General features: G+C 44.8%; 1 protein-coding gene across 3 annotated transcripts in view; it reads right to left on the bottom strand.

Moving 5' to 3' along the window:
* Positions 1 to 12,873, bottom strand: part of LOC118942844 (LARGE xylosyl- and glucuronyltransferase 1-like) — a 166,811-nt gene that overhangs the window by 128,561 nt on the left and 25,377 nt on the right. For 2 of the 3 annotated variants that reach the window (XR_005038485.1, XM_036956703.1), the window contains exon 2: positions 1,222 to 1,425. Coding sequence is in view for 2 of the 3 variants with exons in the window: in XM_036956703.1 (XP_036812598.1) it covers positions 1,222 to 1,327 (106 nt within the window). In the remaining variant the exon portion in view is untranslated. The remainder of the gene's footprint in view (positions 1 to 1,221; positions 1,426 to 12,873) is intronic. The other variant, XM_036956704.1, reaches the window with a different exon arrangement.

The raw sequence follows: 12,873 nt of genomic DNA, 5'->3' as shown, positions 1-12,873 counted from the left end.
AAACCCTTTAACCAATCACACCAAGGCCAGGGGGGGGGGGGGGGGGGCAGAGGATACCGCAACATTCTGAAACCCTTTAACCAATCACACCAAGGCCAGGGGGGGGGGGGGGGGGGGGCAGAGGATACCGCAACATTCTGAAACCCTTTAACCAATCACACCAAGGCCAGGGGGGGGGGGGGGGGGGGGGGGGGGGTCAGAGGATACCGCAACATTCTGAAACCCTTTAACCAATCACACCAAGGCCAGGGGGGGGGGGGGGGCAGAGGATACCGCAACATTCTGAAACCCTTTAACCAATCACATCAAGGCCAGGGGGGGGGGGGGGGCAGAGGATACCGCAACATTCTGAAACCCTTTAACCAATCACATCAAGGCCAGGGGGGGGGCAGAGGATACCGCAACATTCTGAAACCCTTTAACCAATCACACCAAGGCCAGGGGGGGGGGGGGGGGGGGACTAAATGAGATGAACAGTCACTGTGCTAGCCTAGCGCTGCTGTAGACTGGGTCCTCAGACTAAATGAGATGAACAGTCAGTGTGCTAGCCTAGCGCTGATATAGCCTGGGTCCTCAGACTAAAAGAGATGAACAGTCACTGTGCTAGCCTAGCGCTGCTGTAGACTGGGTCCTCAGACTAAATGAGATGAACAGTCAGTGTGCTAGCCTAGCGCTGATATAGCCTGGGTCCTCAGACTAAATGAGATGAACAGTCACTGTGCTAGCCTAGCGCTGATATAGCCTGGGTCCTCAGACTAAAAGAGATGAACAGTCACTGTGCTAGCCTAGCACAGACTAGAGAGAGAGAGGCCTGGTCAGAGGAGAGAAGCCCTGTTACAGCACCTAGACATGACTAGAGAGAGAGAGAGGCCTGATCAGAGGAGAGAAGCCCTGTTACAGCACCTAGACATGACTAGAGAGAGAGGCCTGATCAGAGGAGAGAAGCCCTGTTACAGCACCTAGACATGACTAGAGAGAGAGAGAGGCCTGGTCAGAGGAGAGAAGCCCTGTTATAGTATCTTTACATGACTAGAGAGAGAGAGGCCTGATCAGAGGAGAGAAGCCCTATTACAGCACCTAGACATGACTAGAGAGAGAGAGGCCTGATCAGAGGAGAGAAGCCCTGTTACAACACCTAGACATGACTAGAGAGAGAGAGGCCTGGTCAGAGGAGAGAAGCCCTGGTACAGCACCAGGTGGTTCAGGAGAGTTGGGTCCTACCTTGGAAGTTGCCAGCGGAGAGGTACAGCCAGGTGAGTGCGGGGATGAAGAGCAGGGCGAGGGAGGCAGCGAGGAACTTCCTGCGCCCGCGACACATTCCCAGCATCCTCTGTGGCGATAGCCCAGAACGAGAGGCGGCGCAACCTCTGAAGTCTGACCTCTATGTGGGTAGCAGCTGTTGGCCGGGGGGGGACATGATACTGTCTGAGGGGAGGAGAGGAGAGGAGAGAGAGGAGGGGAGAGGAGAGGAGATGAGAGAGGACAGGAGGGGAGTGAGAAGAGGAGGGGAGAGAGGGGAAGAGAGAGGACAGGAGACGAGAGAGGAAAGGAGAGGAGAGATAAGAGAGGAGGGGGAGAGAGGTGGGGAGGGGGAGAGAGGAGGGGAGAAAGATGAATGGAGGGGGAGAGAGGTGAAGAGGGGGAGAGAGGGGAAGAGGGGAGAGAGGAATGGAGGGGGAGAGGAGGGGAGAGACAGGACAGGTTAGATCATAACAGGGGGGTATAAAAATGATTTTCAATGATGATTGTTTTGCCCCAAAGATCAGAATTCATATGGGGTAAAGGCATACATAATTATAGTGAATATATCAAATGGAACTTTTCCACTGAAGCTACTTCCGAGAAGATCCCGTTAAAGTCTCTAGATCCTGTTAAAGTCTCTAGATCCTGTTAAAGTCTCTAGATCCTGTTAAAGTCTCTATCTCTAGATCCTGTTAAAGTCTCTATCTCTAGATCCTGTTAAAGTCTCTAGATCCTGTTAAAGTCTCTAGATCCTGTTAAAGTCTCTATCTCTAGATCCTGTTAAAGTCTCTATCTCTAGATCCTGTTAGAGTCTCTAGATCCTGTTAGAGGGTCTATCTCTAGATCCTGTTAAAGTCTCTAGATCCTGTTAAAGACTCTAGATCCTGTTAAAGTCTCTAGATCCTGTTAAAGACTCTAGATCCTGTTAAAGTCTCTAGATCCTGTTAGAGGGTCTATCTCTAGATCCTGTTAAAGTCTCTAGATCCTGTTAAAGTCTCTAGATCCTGTTAGAGTCTCCAGATCCTGTTAGAGTCTCTATCTCTAGATCCTGTTAAAGTCTCTAGATCCTGTTAAAGTCTCTAGACCCTGTTAAAGTCTCTAGATCCTGTTAGAGTCTCCAGATCCTGTTAGAGTCTCTATCTCTAGATCCTGTTAAAGTCTCTAGATCCTGTTAAAGTCTCTAGACCCTGTTAAAGTCTCTAGACCCTGTTAAAGTCTCTATCTCTAGATCCTGTTAAAGTCTCTAGATCCTGTTAGAGTCTCTAGATCCTGTTAGAGTCTCTAGATCCTGTTAGAGTCTCTAGATCCTGTTAGAGTCTCTAGATCCTGTTAGAGTCTCTATATCCTGTTAAAGTCTCTAGATCCTGTTAAAGTCTCTAGGTACTGTTAAAGTCTCTAGATACTGTTAGTATCTAGATCCTGTTAAAGTCTCTATCTCTAGATCCTGTTAAAGTCTCTATCTCTAGATCCTGTTAAAGTCTCTAGATCCTATTAAAGTCTCTAGATCCTGTTAAAGTCTCTAGACCCTGTTAAAGTCTCTAGACCCTGTTAAAGTCTCTAGACCCTGTTAAAGTCTCTAGACCCTGTTAAAGTCTCTAGATCCTGTTAAAGTCTCTAGACCCTGTTAAAGTCTCCAGACCCTGTTAAAGTCTCTAGATCCTGTTAAAGTCTCTAGATCCCGTTAAAGTCTCCATCTCTAGATCCTGTTAAAGTCTCTAGATCCTGTTAAAGTCTCTATCTCTAGATCCTGTTAAAGTCTCTATCTCTAGATCCTGTTAAAGTCTCTAGATCCTGTTAAAGTCTCTATCTCTAGATCCTGTTAAAGTCTCTAGATCCCGTTAAAGTCTCTAGATCCTGTTAAAGTCTCTAGATCCCGTTAAAGTCTCTAGATCCCGTTAAAGTCTCTAGATCCCGTTAAAGTCTCTAGATCCCGTAGAAGTCTCTAGATCCCGTTAAAGTCTCTAGATCCCGTAGAAGTCTCTAGATCCTGTTAAAGTCTCTAGATCCTGTTAAAGTCTCTAGATCCTGTTAGTCTCTATCTCTAGATCCTGTTAAAGTCTCTAGATCCTGTTAGAGTCTCTAGATCCTGTTAGAGTCTCTAGATCCTGTTAGAGTCTCTAGATCCTGTTAGAGTCTCTAGATCCTGTTAGAGTCTCTATATCCTGTTAAAGTCTCTAGATCCTGTTAAAGTCTCTAGGTACTGTTAAAGTCTCTAGATACTGTTAGTATCTAGATCCTGTTAAAGTCTCTATCTCTAGATCCTGTTAAAGTCTCTATCTCTAGATCCTGTTAAAGTCTCTAGATCCTATTAAAGTCTCTAGATCCTGTTAAAGTCTCTAGACCCTGTTAAAGTCTCTAGACCCTGTTAAAGTCTCTAGACCCTGTTAAAGTCTCTAGATCCTGTTAAAGTCTCTAGACCCTGTTAAAGTCTCCAGACCCTGTTAAAGTCTCTAGATCCTGTTAAAGTCTCTAGATCCCGTTAAAGTCTCCATCTCTAGATCCTGTTAAAGTCTCTAGATCCTGTTAAAGTCTCTATCTCTAGATCCTGTTAAAGTCTCTATCTCTAGATCCTGTTAAAGTCTCTAGATCCTGTTAAAGTCTCTATCTCTAGATCCTGTTAAAGTCTCTAGATCCCGTTAAAGTCTCTAGATCCTGTTAAAGTCTCTAGATCCCGTTAAAGTCTCTAGATCCCGTTAAAGTCTCTAGATCCCGTTAAAGTCTCTAGATCCCGTAGAAGTCTCTAGATCCCGTTAAAGTCTCTAGATCCCGTAGAAGTCTCTAGATCCTGTTAAAGTCTCTAGATCCTGTTAAAGTCTCTAGATCCTGTTAGTCTCTATCTCTAGATCCTGTTAAAGTCTATATCTCTAGATCCTGTTAAAGTCTCTAGATCCTGTTAAAGTCTCTAGATCCTGTTAAAGTCTCTAGAGGTGTCCAAGTTGTGTCCCGAATTCCTGTCAGACCAATATATGAATCACAAATTCAGGGGGAAAAAGTTCAGCAGTTTAAATGAATTAGACTCACAGATGTGTTTGTTCTCTTTCTCCCAGATATCTCACACACACACACACACACACACACACACACACAAGCCCATATCTGGTAGAGATGACCCCCTCCACTTTAGCCACTATATTTCAGTCGATGTTCTCTGTAACGTAGAGCCAAAGCCTCTATTTATGATACAATAAATCCTCTTTCCATTACAAAACACATTTGTCCGATTAGCACCATGACCCCAGTCAATGTTTAATCTCCACCAGGGTTTAGTTGGATCGGTCTGTAGAACGACGAGGCTGTAGAACGACGAGGCTGTAGAACGACGGGGCTGTAGAACGACGGGGCTGTAGAACGACCGGGCTGTAGAACGACGAGGCTGTAGAACGACAGGGCTGCAGTACAAACCCCAATCCCTCCTGTCCGTCAGGTAGAAGAGACAGAAGTTGGCTAATTCACACACACAAATTATCAGAGTATCAGCCAGAACAACGAGGGAGAAGAATGATGTTGAGGTCTTCCTGTCCATCAGTGTGTAGAATGATGTTGAGGTCTTCCTGTCCATCAGTGTGTAGAATGATGTTGAGGTCTTCATTAGAATGATGTTGAGGTCTTCATTAGAATGATGTTGAGGTCTTCATTAGAATGATGTTGAGGTCTTCATTAGAATGATGTTGAGGTGTTCATTAGAATGATGTTGAGGTCTTCATTAGAATGATGTTGAGGTGTTCATTAGAATGATGTTGAGGTCTTCATTAGAATGATGTTGAGGTCTTCATTAGAATGATGTTGAGGTCTTCATTAGAATGATGTTGAGGTGTTCATTAGAATGATGTTGAGGTCTTCATTAGAATGATGTTGAGGTCTTCATTAGAATGATGTTGAGGTCTTCATTAGAATGATGTTGAGGTCTTCATTAGAATGATGTTGAGGTGTTCATTAGAATGATGTTGAGGTGTTCATTAGAATGATGTTGAGGTCTTCATTAGAATGATGTTGAGGTGTTCATTAGAATGATGTTGAGGTGTTCATTAGAATGATGTTGAGGTCTTCATGTCCATCAGTGTGTAGAAGACGTATTGAAATGGGCTTCATGCTCCAGGCCACAGAGACAATGACTGTGTCAGTCTGACAAAGTACAACATGGCTGTCATAGATTTGATTTGGGCAGTCCGCAGGCAGTCCGCAGGCAGTCCGGAGGCAGTCCACAGGGAGTCCGGAGGCAGCCCGGAGGCAGTCTGGAGGCAGTCCACAGGCAGTCCGGAGGCAGTCCGGAGGCAGTCCACTTTTAACCATTTACTTGGACTCCTCACATCTTAATCTTTGTTAAGAAAAAGACGTTGGGTCCTAGATTTATAAAATATTAAATGAATCCTATACATTGAAAATGGCCAATTTAGGTGCAATAAGTTAGCTACATTTCTCAGAGTTAAAATAAACTTTAAAACAATATAATGTTTCAGGAAAGCTAATATATGTTTCTAACAAAATGATTTCAGAACAATCTGAGATGGGGGGGATGTTAAATCCTCTTGTGCTTTCTGAGGTGGAACGACTCGAGGGAAGCGTGTCATTCTAGTAATTTCACTGGGAAAAACCTCGTCATGAATATTCATATACACGTTCAAGTTTGAGAAAGCCAAACGTTGTTTGTCATATAGAGTTGAAGTCGGAAGTTTACCTACACCTTAGCCAAATACATGTAAACTGTTTGTCACTAATCCTGACATTTAATCCTAGTAAAAATTGTCTTAGGTCAGTTAGGATCACCACTTTATTTTAAGAATGTCAAATGTCAGAATAATAGTAGAGAGAATGATTTATTTCAGCTTTTATTTCTTTCATCACATTCCCAGTGGGTCAGAAGTTTACATACACTCAATTAGTATTTGGTAGCATTGCCTTTAAATTGTATAACTTGGGTCAAACGTTTCGGGTAGCCTTCCACAAGCTTCCCACAATAAGTTGGGTGAATTTTGGCCCATTCCTCCTGACAGAGCTGGTGTAACTGTGTCAGGTTTGTAGGCCTCCACGCATTTATATAGGATTGAGGTCAGGGCTTTGTGATGGCCACTCCAATACCTTGACTTTGTTGTCCTTAAGCCATTTTGCCACAACTTTGGAAGTATGCTTGGGGTCATTGTCCATTTGGAAGACCCATTTGCGACCAAGCTTTAACTTCCTGACTGATGTCTTGAGATGTTGCTTCAATATATCCACATAATTTTCCTGCCTCATGATGCCATCTATTTTGTGAAGTGCACCAGTCCCTCCTGCAGCAAAGCACCCCCACAACATGATGCTGCAACCCCCGTGCTTCACGGTTGGGATGGTGTTCTTCGGCTTGCAAGCCTCCCTCTTTTCCTCCAAACATAACGATGGTCATTATGGCCAAACAGTTCTATTTTTGTTTCATCAGACCAGAGGACATTTCTCCAAAAAGTACCATCTTTGTCCCCATGTGCAGTTGCAAACCGTAGTCTGTCTTTTTTATGGCGGTTTTGGAGCAGTGGCTTCTTCCTTGCTGAGTGGCCTTTCAGGTTATGTTGATATAGGACTTGTTTTACTGTGGATATAGATACTTTTGTACCTGTTTCCTCCAGCATCTTCACAAGGTCCTTTGCTGTTGTTCTGGGATTGAGTTGCACTTTTCGCACCAAAGTACATTCATCTTTAGGAGACAGAACGCGTCTCCTTCCTGAGCGGTATGACGGCTGCGTGGTCCCCCATGGTGTTTATACTTGCGTACTATTGTTTGTTGTCTTGACAGATTTCTTTTGATTTTCCCATGATGTCAAGCAAAGAGGCACTGAGTTTGAAGGTAGGCCTTGAAATACATCCACAGGTACACCTCCAATTGACTGATATTATGTCAATTAGCCTATCAGAAGTTTCTAAAGCCATGACATCATTGTCAGGAATTTTCCAAGCTGTTTAAAGGCACAGTCAACTTAGTGTATGTAAACTTCTGACCCACTGGAACTGTGATACAGTGAATTATAAGTGAAATAATCTGTCTGTAAACAATTGTTGGTAAAATGACTTGTGTCCTGCACAAAGTAGATGTCCTTACCGACTTGCCAAAACTATAGTTTGTTAACAAGAAATTTGTGGAGTGGTTGAAAAATGAGTTTTAATGACTCCAACCTAAGTGTTTGTAAACTTCAGACTTCAACTGTAGGTTTAGGGTACGGTAGGAAGCCCAAATATTGTCTGTTCTGTTGAGCATAAATTTCGTTTTGTGGAGGTGACCTTTGCACCCAGCTGTGTCTGGGAAACATGACAGGGAGGAGGGAGAGTGGTTGGATCACACCCAGTCCCACAGCTGGACCAGAGGGACTTCGTGGACCCTGTGGGTCCCCAATCTGTTTATCCCTGTCTCTCTCACAGCTAACATCCCTAGCTGTCTCTGTCCCTAGCTGTCTCTCTCACAGCTAACATCCCTAGCTGTCTCTGTCTCTAGCTGTCTCTCTCTCAGCTAACATCCCTAGCTGTCTCTCTCACAGCTAACATCCTTAGCTGTCTCTGTCTCTAGCTGTCTCTCTCACAGCTAACATCCCTAGCTGTCTCTGTCTCTAGCTGTCTCTCTCACAGCTAACATCCCTAGCTGTCTCTGTCTCTAGCTGTCTCTCTCACAGCTAACATCCCTAGCTGTCTCTGTCTCTAGCTGTCTCTCTCACAGCTAACATCCCTAGCTGTCTCTGTCTCTAGCTGTCTCTCTCACAGCTAACATCCTTAGCTGTCTCTGTCTCTAGCTGTCTCTCTCACAGCTAACATCCCTAGCTGTCTCTGTCTCTAGCTGTCTCTCTCTCAGCTAACATCCCTAGCTGTCTCTCTCACAGCTAACATCCCTAGCTGTCTCTATCCCTAGCTGTCTCTATCCCTAGCTGTCTCTCCCACAGCTAACATTCCTAGCTGTCTCTGTCTCTAGCTGTCTCTGTCCCTAGCTGTCTCTCTCCCAGCTAACATCCCTAGCTGTCTCTCTCACAGCTAACATCTCTAGCTGTCTCTGTCTCTAGCTGTCTCTCTCACAGCTAACATCCCTAGCTGTCTCTGCCCCTAGCTGTCTCTCTCACAGCTAACATCTCTAGCTGTCTCTGTCTCTAGCTGTCTCTCTCACAGCTAACATCCCTAGCTGTCTCTGTCGCTAGCTGTCTCTCTCACAGCTAACATCCCTAGCTGTCTCTGCCCCTAGCTGTCTCTCTCACAGCTAACATCCCTAGCTGTCTCTGTCTCTAGCTGTCTCTGTCCCTAGCTGTCTCTCTCACAGCTAACATCCCTAGCCGTCTCTGTCCCTAGCCGTCTGTCTGTCTGTCTCTCTCCCTAGCCGTCTCTCTCCCTAGCCGTCTCTCTCCCTAGCCGTCTCTCTCCCTAGCCGTCTCTCTCCCTAGCCGTCTCTCTCCCTAGCCGTCTCTCTCCCTAGCTGGCTGGCTGTCTGTCTCTCCCTAGCTGGCTGTCTGTCTCTCCCCCTGGCTGGCTGTCTGTCTCTCCCTCTGGCTGTCTGTCTGTCTCTCCCCCTGTCTGTCTGTCTGTCTGTCTGTCTGTCTGTCTGTCTGTCTGTCTCTCCCTCTAGCTGGCTGGCTGAACACTAGATTGCATTAATGTGTATTAGACCAGCTGGTTGGGATACACCCCGTGTCCAGGGCAGTGAGAGATAAGCTCCTCCAGCTGGTTGGGATACACCCCGTGTCCAGGGCAGTGAGAGATAAGCCCCTCCTGCTGGTTGGGATACACCCCGTGTCCAGGGCAGTGAGAGATAAGCCCCTCCAGCTGGTGGGATACACCCCGTGTCCAGGGCAGTGCTGGTTGGGATACACCCCGTGTCCAGGGCAGTGAGAGATAAGCCCCTCCAGCTGGTTGGGATACACCCCGTGTCCAGGGCAGTGCTGGTTGGGATACACCCCGTGTCCAGGGCAGTGAGAGATAAGCCCCTCCAGCTGGTTGGGATACACCCCGTGTCCAGGGCAGTGCTGGTTGGGATACACCCCGTGTCCAGGGCAGTTGGTTCTTCCATAATGATTATCTGTTATTTATGACAACGGATGAAGTAAAAAGGAAAATGTCCCTTTCACTTCCTAAATGGGGCTTTATGGAACAGACGGACACACTGGTCTCGGCAGGGCTTTATGGAACAGATGGACACACTGGTCAGGGCAGGGGGATTGAAACGTAAAATAAACAACAGACGAGAATGAATTCTCTCTGAACAACAAAAACTATCAATCTGAACGCAGGAGGAGAGCAGAACAGGAAGTCTGTACATTCATCACAGGAGACAGTGCGCTATTCCAAATGGCATCACATTCCCTTTATAGTGCACTACCTTAGACCAGAGACCTATTCCCTATGTAGTGCACTACTTTAGACCAGAGCCCTATTCCCTATATAGTGCACTACTTTAGACCAGAGCCCTATTCCCTATATAGTGCACTACTTTAGACCAGGGCACATGCACCCTATTCCCTATATAGTGCACTACTTTAGACCAGAGCCCTATTCCCTATATAGTGCACTACTTTAGACCAGAGACCTATTCCCTATGTAGTGCACTACTTTAGACCAGGGCACATGCACCCTATTCCCTATATAGTGCACTACTTTAGACCAGAGACCTATTCCATATACAGTGCCTTGTGAAAGTATTTGGCCCCCTTGAACTTTGCGACCTTTTGCCACATTTCAGGCTTCAAACATAAAGATATAAAACCGTATTTTTTTGTGAAGAATCAACAACAAGTGGGACACAATCATGAAGTGGAACGACATTTATTGGATATTTCAAACTTTTTTAACAAGTCAAAAACTGAAAAATTGGGCGTGCAAAATTATTCAGCCCCCTTAAGTTAATACTTTGTAGCGCCACCTTTTGCTGCGATTACAGCTGTAAGTCGCTTGGGGTATGTCTCTATCAGTTTTGCACATCGAGAGACTGACATTTTTTCCCATTCCTCCTTGCAAAACAGCTCGAGCTCAGTGAGGTTGGATGGAGAGCATTTGTGAACAGCAGTTTTCAGTTCTTTCCACAGATTCTCCATTGGATTCAGGTCTGGACTTTGACTTTGCCATTCTTATTTTTGAACCATTCCATTGTAGATTTTGCTTTATGTTTTGGATCATTGTCTTGTTGGAAGACAAATCTCCGTCCCAGTCTCAGGTCTTTTGCAGACACCATCAGGTTTTCTTCCAGAATGGTCCTGTATTTGGCTCCATCCATCTTCCCATCAATTTTAACCATCTTCCCTGTCCCTGCTGAAGAAAAGCAGGCCCAAACCATGATGCTGCCACCACCATGTTTGACAGTGGGGATGGTGTGTTCAGCTGTGTTGCTTTTACGCCAAACATAAGGTTTTGCATTGTTGCCAAAAAGTTCAATTTTGGTTTCATCTGACCAGAGCACCTTCTTCCACATGTTTGGTGTGTCTCCCAGGTGGCTTGTGGCAAACTTTAAACAACACTTTTTATGGATATCTTTAAGAAATGGCTTTCTTCTTGCCACTCTTCCATAAAGGCCAGATTTGTGCAATATACGACTGATTGTTGTCCTATGGACAGAGTCTCCCACCTCAGCTGTAGATCTCTGCAGTTCATCCAGAGTGATCATGGGCCTCTTGGCTGCATCTCTGATCAGTCTTCTCCTTGTATGAGCTGAAAGTTTAGAGGGACGGCCAGGTCTTGGTAGATTTGCAGTGGTCTGATACTCCTTCCATTTCAATATTATCGCTTGCACAGTGCTCCTTGGGATGTTTAAAGCTTGGGAAATCTGTTTGTATCCAAATCCGGCTTTAAACTTCTTCACAACAGTATCTCGGACCTGCCTGGTGTGTTCCTTGATCTTCATGATGCTCTCTGCGCTTTTAACGGACCTCTGAGACTATCACAGTGCAGGTGCATTTATACGGAGACTTGATTACACACAGGTGGATTGTATTTATCATCATTAGTGATTTAGGTCAACATTGGATCATTCAGAGATCCTCACTGAACTTCTGGAGAGAGTTTGCTGCACTGAAAGTAAAGGGGCTGAATAATTTTGCACGCCCAATTTTTCAGTTTTTGATTTGTTAAAAAAGTTTGAAATATCCAATAAATGTCGTTCCACTTCATGATTGTGTCCCACTTGTTGTTGATTCTTCACAAAAAAATACAGTTTCATATCTTTATGTTTGAAGCCTGAAATGTGGCAAAAGGTCGCAAAGTTCAAGGGGGCCGAATACTTTCGCAAGGCACTGTATATAGTGCACTACTTTAGACCAGAGCCCTATTCCATATTTTTAGTGCACTACTTTAGACCAGAGCCCTATTCCCTATATATAGTACACTACTTTAGACCAGAGACCTATTCCCTATGTAGTGCACTACTTTAGACCAGGGCACATGCACCCTAAAGTAGTGCATATATAGGGAATAGGGCTCTGGTCTAAAGTAGTGCACTATATAGGGAATAGGGTTCTGGTCTAAAGTAGTGCACTATATAGGGAATAGGGCTCTGGTCTAAAGTAGTGTACTATATAGGGAATAGGGCTCTGGTCTAAAGTAGTGCACTATATAGGGAATAGGGCTCTGGTCTAAAGTAGTGGACTATATAGGGAATAGGGCTCTGGTCTAAAGTAGTGTACTATATAGGGAATAGGGCTCAGGTCTAAAGTAGTGTACTATATAGGGAATAGGGCTCTGGTCTAAAGTAGTGCACTATATAGGGAATAGGGCTCTGGTCTAAAGTAGTGTACTATATAGGGAATAGGGCTCTGGTTTAAAGTAGTGCACTATATAGGGAATAGGGCTCTGGTCTATAGTAGTGTACTATATAGGGAATAGGGCTCAGGTCTATAGTAGTGCACTAGAAAGTGAATAGGGTGCCATTTGGGACGTATACTGTAAAATAATCATAAAAGAAAGGATGCCAGGAAGAGAGATGGATGAACGGAAAACTATGAAAATGTTTTCCCTCACTACTGTAAGCCACTCTGAATAAAGTCGTCTGCTAAATGATGAATCTATACGGAACCAAAACATAATCACAACATGAAAAGTGTTGGTCCCGTTTTCATGAGCTGAAATAAATTATCCCAGAAAATGTTTTCACGAACGCACAAAAAGCTGATTTCTGTCTGTAATAAAGCCCTTTTTGTGGGGGAGATACCTCATTCTGATTGGCCTATGCCTTCTCAGGCCCACCTATTGCTGTACCCCGACCCAGTCATGTGACATCCATAGATGAGGTCATAATGAATTTATTACAGTGGACTGATTTCCTTCTATAAACTGTTACTCAGTAACATCTAAATGAACAACGTGTTGTCCCTCCTCTCAGTAACATCTAAAATGAACAACGTGTTGTCCCTCCTCTCAGTAACATCTAAATTAACAACGTGTTGTCCCTCCTCTCAGTAACATCTAAATGAACAACGTGTTGTCCCTCCTCTCAGTAACATCTAAATGAACAACGTGTTGTCCCTCCTCTCAGTAACAACGTGTTGTCCCTCCTCTCAGTAACATCTAAATGAACAACGTGTTGTCCCTCCTCTCAGTAACATCTAAATGAACAACGTGTTGTCCCTCCTCTCAGTAACATCTAAATGAACAACGTGTTGTCCCTCCTCTCAGTAACATCTAAATGAACAACGTGTTGTCACTCCT

Source organism: Oncorhynchus mykiss, chromosome 21 (assembly GCF_013265735.2).
Source record: "Oncorhynchus mykiss isolate Arlee chromosome 21, USDA_OmykA_1.1, whole genome shotgun sequence".
NCBI lineage: Eukaryota > Metazoa > Chordata > Actinopteri > Salmoniformes > Salmonidae > Oncorhynchus > Oncorhynchus mykiss.
Note: the sequence above shows the minus strand (reverse complement) of the source record. Positions and strands in the feature narration are given on the sequence as shown.